The sequence below is a fragment of the Tachypleus tridentatus genome, chromosome 6, assembly GCF_004210375.1.
Source record: "Tachypleus tridentatus isolate NWPU-2018 chromosome 6, ASM421037v1, whole genome shotgun sequence".
Taxonomy (NCBI): domain Eukaryota; kingdom Metazoa; phylum Arthropoda; class Merostomata; order Xiphosura; family Limulidae; genus Tachypleus; species Tachypleus tridentatus.
The window spans coordinates 150,128,813-150,136,706 of NC_134830.1; the positions used below are offsets into that span (position 1 = coordinate 150,128,813).

Genomic DNA, 7,894 nt, shown 5'->3' on the forward strand with positions numbered 1-7,894 from the left:
TAAACAGGACCACATTATACCACATATATCGTACAGAGATCAGCTTCATATAAACAGAAACACATTACATGACATATATATACAGCCCATCATATGTATATAGAATGCTCCGATTTATACAGCACCACAGCCCATCATATGTATATAGAACACTCATGTTTATACAGAACCACAGCATATCATATGTATATAAAACACTCCTGTTTATACAGAACCACAGCATATCATATGTATATAGAATCCTCCTATTTATACAGAACCACATCACATCATATGTATATAGAACACTCCTGTTTATACAGAACCACAGCATATCATATGTATATAGAACACTCCTGTTTATACAGAATCACAGCACATCATATGTATATAGAATCCTCCTGTTTATACAGAATCACAGCATATCATATGTATATAGAATCCTCCTGTTTATACAGAATCACAGCATATCATATGTATATAGAACACTCCTGTTTATACAGAATCACAGCATATCATATGTATGTAGAATCCTCCTGTTTATACAGAATCACAGCACATCATATGTATATAGAACTGTCCTGTTTATACAAAATCACAGCACATCATATGTATATAGAACTGTCCTGTTTATACAGAATCACAGCACATCATATGTATATAGAACACTCCTGTTTATACAGAACCACAGCATATCATATGTATATAGAACACTCCTGTTTATACAGAACCACAACAAATCATATGTATATAGAATCCTCCTGTTTATACAGAACCACAGCGTATCATATGTATATAGAACACTCCTGTTTATACAGAACCACAACACATCATATGTATATAGAACACTCTTGTTTATACAGAATCACAGCACATCATATGTATATAGAATCCTCCTGTTTATACAGAACAACAGCATATCATATGTATATAGAATCCTTCTGTTTATACAGAACAACAGCATATCATATGTATATAGAATCCTCCTGTTTACTTGGAATCACACTACATCAGATACAGCGTCATCCTCTTCACACAAACCAAGTGCAAGTTGTAAACAACACACAACTTTTACGCATGCAACCTTCGTGTCTACTTGAACATTAGAAACAGTATCCTTCATCTTCACAAAATTACCTTGAACACTAAATCCAGAACTGGTTCTGTACGAGATAAAGTCACATCTCAAACATCAGTTACACCACGTGCTTAACGTGCACACAAAGTGCATTTACTACCACTGTACTTCTGGCGACAGAAGATAAGAGTTGATTCTACTTTATAAAGTAAAAACAAAACGTTTTATGAGACGGTGATACAAGAGCAACAGTGAGACATTGATTGGTTCTGGAAAACGATCGTGTAAACTGGCTATATTTCAAAACGTCTGCAAGAAACTGATCAACCCAGACAAACATGTAACGTTTTAGTAGAAAGATGAGATTGAAATCACTTATGGTGTCCTTCTGTCGATGTTACAGACGTTACATAATACTGTTGTATAGTTACTATAACATAAGACTGTTGTATAGTTACTATAACATAAGACTGTTGTGTAGTTACTATAACATGATACCGTTATATAGTTACAACAACATAATACTGTTGTACAGTTACAACAACAGAATACTGTTATATAGTTGCCGTATCATAATACTGTTTTGTAGTTATCATACTTTAATGATGTTCCATTGTCTCATCTAAACTACAATATTGTTCCATACTATAAACATGAGAGAAACATAAACCCACTGGTAATATAAACCATATCATGAATATCAGAGAAACACACACAATGATCCATATAAACCACACCAAAATGGAGAATACAACTTTGGGTTTGTGTGTAAATGGTCCAGAAATAAAACAAAGAAATCGTTTCGTTCTTCAGTAAAATGGCGATTATTAACCAAAAGTAAGGATCCGAGGTTACTTTCCTGTCCTAAGGCCCTTTTTCATTCTAACTAAGGTTGTTGTTGTTTTTACTGTTTAATTTTTTTTCGAGTTGTTCTGTTGTTTTGTTCTATTTGAACTCAACGTTTTATTTATATGTTTTTTATAGTTGTTGTTAATACACTTAATAATTTTTAAAACTTAATACTTAGGATCCCCTGGGATAAAAGAGCGGCACGAGGACAAATTTTCACATCAGAGCCATCTATACATATTCGTTCTGGATTCTGATTGCACTATCTGTAGGCCACGTGATTTTGTCGTATTAGTAAGTTAGTTTATCCAAGTTTATCTTAGTGTTACTTGAGAAGTATGGCGGTGCGCGTGACGTCTAAACGATTGTCTAGTATTGGAGAAGGACCTCATTGGGATGAAGAATGTAAGGTTTTGTGGCATGTAGACGTTTTTGCTGGTGACGTTTGTAGACTTGATGTAGAGACCCGAGAAACAGAAGTTGTTCACCTAAGTATGTAGCTATGGTTACGAGTATCATTAATAAGAAGATTACCTTAATTATATATGTAAAAATGGCTCGCTTGGTTTGAGAAAATATTTTACGTAGAGGAGCGAACAACGTTTCGACCTTCTTCGGTCGTTGTTCGCTGTTCTATGTAAAATATTTTCTCAATCCAAACGAGCCGTTTTTTACTTATATATTTCTCTTCAGGTGGGTTTTCTCGACATCACTGATAATTACGTTAATTAGATTTGAACAACTCCAAAGTTTGTACAATTGTTTGATAATGTGGCATTAAACTGTAATATTAATAATATTTTAAAAAACATTTCAACTGACGTGTTACAAACAAAAAGCGTGTTGGTTGAACCTCCCCTCGGGCTCAAGAGACACTTGAATATTATAACCCAGATTTGACCTTGAGCAGAACAACAACCTGATACGGTTTTTAAAAGGAAGAATCTACAGTAAATATATGTAGAATTAGAAATACAAATATTACTGTAACTGTACAGCTGTATTATTTGTACGGACACACGTACATATTGTTAAAACATTTAAACTTCGCCAAGTATGTGGTAATATGTTACTTTCAACATAAACAATAACAATAGTTTGTGCTTTCTGCCACGAACATTAAACTTTAGTAAAAATATGTCTTACTTTATACCTCGAACAATATTCGATGTGAAACTCAAAGTACCGGTATTACGGTTACAGATAAGGTTAATACATTGCAGATTTCAGGTAGTGACTTTGTACCTTCTGATGGACTGTTTTTTTTTGTCTGTAATGAAAACATGTTGTTGGTGCCCTCTTCTTAAAATCTTTCGTAGCTTATGTTGTTGGATAAACATTACTTATGTATATAATATATAGTGTGTTTCTTGATGACTATAAACCCCCTTGAAATAAAAATGTGCCTCAGAGCGGTTGGTATTGGTATTAATACTTTTATTGATAAGGAGAGAACGTTTCGACCTTCTTAGGTCATCTTCAGGTTTACAGAATTTGCGACTGACCGTTGCTGGGCACATGTCTTAGAAACAGGAGTATAAACAGGTAGAGGACTGTAGTGTTTGTTTGTTTTTTGAATTTCGCAAAAAGCTACTCGAGGGCTATCTGCTCAAGCCGTCCATAATTTAGCAGTGTAAGAAAAGAGGAAAGGCAACTAATTATCACCACCAACACCCCCCTCTTGGGCTACTCTTTTACCAACGAATAGTGGGATTGACCGTCACATAATACCGCTGAAAAGGTGAGCATGTTTGGTTGTGTAAGAATAATTGTTTTTATTTTGCGTTTCTTTATATTTGTTTCCCACCATAAATCTAGGTGTTTTCTATGGTCGTGTTGTGTTTATTTGATTTGCAGTGTTCATAAACGTGTGAATATTTAATTGTTGTTGTTTATTGAATCTATTTTCCATTTTTCTGCTTCTTTCTCCAACATAGAAGTCGTGGCAGTTGCTTATACTATTTTTTCTTGTTCCCTGAGATTTGTGTCCGGCAACCGATCTTACGGCATCTTAGCAAACTCTCTTTGTTAACCTGAAGATAACTAGTTTTAATAGATGAAAATGATTTTTTAAAGCGACATTTACTTGGTTAACCATTTAAAGCACTCGGCTGGCTTCCAGGTTGAGTCAGATCAGTGTTTTTCATGAGTTTTATTACTATTTGTGTTGACTCCAGTTAATCTTTAAGTTAAACTTCTACCATTGTAACACATTTGTTAATAGTTTTGTTAACTGCGATTAAAATATTTCGAGGGATGTTAAACATAACTACGCTCTTACTATGTGAAATATTAATTTCATAAGAAAATATAAATGGGTGATAGCTGTATTTGTTCCAAACGCACATATTTCTTAGCCTCGTGGTTATTGTAAAGCCGCAAGTTTATGAATTGTGACTTATAATCGCTCAGCCCTTTTGAGGTCAGAGGAGCGCACTAAAAGTAAAGATCATTCAAACCCACTTATTCAGCCACAAGTGTTGACGGCGGGCGCTGTATACTAGCTATCTTCCTTCTAGTTTATCGGTTCAAAATTAGGGACGGCTACATATAGTCAGTACATTTGCAGTTCTGAACAAATATCCGTAATGACAAAATGCACCAGATTCCTTGACACAATCCTAGTTCAAGTACAATATAATTAACATATAAACCTACTTTTATTTGTTCCGTTTGTACCATTTCGTTTTAAATCTTTAGATTTTCTTATACATTTCAATATTTTGGATATCGTACTTGTAGGTGGCAGGGCCGTCAGCCTCGTCATTCCTTACTCCTCAGATCCTGACAAATTAGTAGTGACTGTCGACAGAGAAATAAGGAAACTGTCTTGGAAAAACCAATCCTGTGAGTTGCTGCAGAAAGTGGATCAGGACAAGCCTGACAACAATTTTAACGACGGAAAGTGCGACAGGATCGGGAGACTATGGGCAGGTACGTGACTGGTCGTGGTCTATCAGAAGTACTACACCTCACAACTGGTGAGAGAGTAGTGACAGACAGAAAATGTCAAACATATACGAATACGTATATATACCAGATTGAAATTTTAATAGATATAGCATTTACACTAGATTATAATTGATAAACAAATTTATATCTGTTTTAAGTTTCTTAAAACAATTACATATTATTTAGTTAAGGGAACACTAGTTTTAACAAAGACAGTTCAGTAAAAAAACATTTGTTGTGTTTAAACAAAAAATATAGTCTTATTATATTTTCGACATTTACATTGTGTGGTACTAAGTCGTAACCATGTTTTTGTTTTTTTAAATTTCTCTATAGGAACTATGAGTTTTCAGAAAATCCCATCTGCAGTCGAACCTGAACAAGGAACATTATACAGCCTTGAATCAAACCTGTCGCTCAGGAAACATGTGGAAAAAATTAGCATTTCCAATGGCATGGTGTGGAATTTGGACCACACAATCATGTTTTATATTGACTCCTTGCCTCGGAAGATCTATGCATTTGACTTTGACCTGACCCACGGAACATTAAGTATGCTTTTTTTTTTTAAATAAAGCACATTCAAGTATATTTATGGTACTGCTGTTTTACTTTATGTTACGCCCAAAATTAAACTCATAAAACACAACAATTTTCAAAGTATTGAGCGCTAAACTGCTAGGATTTCGATCGGAGTTTTAAGATTTATGTGTTTTTTCTTTCTATTGTGATTCCTTGTGGAATTCTAATATGCGGATTCTTATACCCATGCATGTATATATATTTTAGTCCTGTTTTGATTCCAAGTGGAATTGTTAATATTAAAATTGTTTGGTTTTAATTACTTTTATTTTCAGGTAATCAACGCACTTTGGTAGATTTCAATGTTGTTCCAGCCTACCGGGAATGTGGACTTCCTGATGGAATGACCATCGATTGTGAGGGCAAATTGTGGGTTGCATGTTATGATGGTGGACGTGTTGTTCGTATTGATCCTGCAACAGGTTAGAATTGTTTGAAAACTAAATCTTACAGAGGAAATAGTAAAGAAAGTTGAATTAAGATGTTTGATAATAACTAAAACTTACAAGTTTAATCATTTCAATAATTTTAAATTAAGGTTGTCACCCTTTGGAAACAAAAATTAACCTGAGAAATTTATATGCAAAAACGGCTCGTTTGGGCTGAGAAAACACTTTACATAGAAGAGCGAACAACGTTTCGACCTTCTATGTAAAGTGTTTTCTCAGCCCAAACGAGCCGTTTTTGCATATAAATTTCTCAACAAGTGGGTTTCTCGTCATCACTAAAAATTAACCTGATGTGTTTGTCACAGGCTTTCACTTCATTTTTTATTATTACAGCTCAAATTTTACGCACCGTTAAATTTCCTGCACAGAAAATAACCTCGTGTTGTTTTGGAGGGCCAAATTACGATGAGTTGTACGTCACATCCGCATGGGTAGGGTTGAGTGACGTTGAGAAAAAGAACCAACCACAAGCAGGTGCCGTGTTTAAAGTATCAGAGCTAGGTGTGAAGGGATTTCCTCAAGACCGTTTCGCTGGTTAAGGTCTATTAAAGTTGAGAAAGCTGTATTGATAAAGAGTGAAAATATAAATATATTCAACGAACACACAGTTGTTAAATATATATAAATATTTCTTTGTTACTAAAACTAAATTAGATTTGTTAGTGTTATCAATATACTCATATAAATCTTTGTATCAGATTTTTTTTAGTAGTGAAAAAATAGATTCTTCATGAAAACTTTATTTCAATAAATTTATATACCATGGTATCTAGTCTGTTGATCCAGTAAAATTATCACAATGACTCCTTCGAGAAAGAGCTGGAAACCACGGATATTCCATCGAATAACACCTGTATACCATAATGACTTTCGTAAGTAATACTTGTATTCCATGGGTATTTCTTTACATAAAAATATATCCCACTAATTAACAAATCACGAAACCATATACTACTGCATACCATATATTCCCGACATTAGCAGACAAATAATCAACATTTGGCAAAAACTAGTAACAAAATATGACATTCCAATTAATACCAAATTTATTCAAAAACCAAATTCAAAGAACACAAATTGTAAACCTTCACATGTTTTCGAACACCGCAATTCAAATAAACACAACGTAACCATAGAAAACACCCAAATACTAAATAAAGAAACAAAGGCAACATTAAAGAAGCCTTACTTATACAACAACCCAAGACCAAAATAAACCAACACAAAGGAACACCTTTATACCTATATTAATAAATATAATCAGACATCTCAGCACGCTCTCTACACTCCTACACTCAGTTACACAACTCCCTACAAACATGTGGTCAGCTATTGGTCAGATACCTCTCTTTCTTTGTGAACTTCACGATGACCGAAAAAGGTGGAAACGTTGTTCGCCTCTCTACATAAAAAAATTCTCAACCCAAACCAGCCGTTTTTACATATATATATACTCTCTACAAGTGGGTTTTCTCGTCATTACTGCATAGTTAAGATTGACCGTAACAGCATAATATGTTTGGTGCGACTGAGATTTAAACCCGTGAACCTCGGATTGCAAGTCAAGTTCTTTAACCGCCTTCCATACCGGGTCTCCAAATGATTGAAAAAAAAACAGTTTTATGCCATAACGTGTTGCATACACCGTAACTAAGAGCTTTAGGCGGATGGTGTTACATTCCACAATAAGTAAAACTCTTTTCTTCTATGATATATTAAGTTACAGTAGACAAGATCCCCGAGGACGTGGTGGGGACTTCAATCTGGCGTGGATGTATACATCTAGTTTAATAGTGTACAAGCGAGTTTGTTTTGTAAACCATTTTTTATACACAAGTTGGCATGACAATTTGACAGCTTTTGATTTGAAATGGTGACAATTTGACAGTCATCATACAAGTAGAAATAATCATTCACGATATTCTAATGTCACTTGCTGACCAATCAGGCTGTACAAAGACGCCGTCAAAACACACTGTCTACAAATACAAGTTCTGTGTACATT

At 34.4% G+C, this 7,894-nt stretch overlaps 1 protein-coding gene across 1 annotated transcript; it reads left to right on the plus strand.

Annotated features, from left to right (window-relative positions):
* Positions 1-2,118: 2,118 nt before the first annotated feature.
* LOC143254020 (regucalcin-like) lies at positions 2,119-6,657 on the plus strand. Its single transcript, XM_076508735.1, has 5 exons — positions 2,119-2,398; positions 4,649-4,840; positions 5,195-5,410; positions 5,716-5,862; positions 6,223-6,657. Exons 1-5 carry the CDS (start codon positions 2,245-2,247, stop codon positions 6,426-6,428), a joined length of 915 nt encoding a protein of 304 aa, XP_076364850.1. The 5' UTR covers positions 2,119-2,244; the 3' UTR covers positions 6,429-6,657.
* The last annotated feature ends 1,237 nt before the right edge of the window (positions 6,658-7,894 follow it).

Bases quoted from the DNA above. Each gene is read 5' to 3' on its own strand.
- LOC143254020 (XM_076508735.1), top strand. From the start codon at position 2,245: ATGGCGGTGCGCGTGACGTCTAAACGATTGTCTAGTATTGGAGAAGGA. The intron at 4,841-5,194 runs GTACGTGACTGG...ATTTCTCTATAG, and splicing joins GATCGGGAGACTATGGGCAG to GAACTATGAGTTTTCAGAAA. The intron at 5,411-5,715 runs GTATGCTTTTTT...TTTTATTTTCAG, and splicing joins CCTGACCCACGGAACATTAA to GTAATCAACGCACTTTGGTA.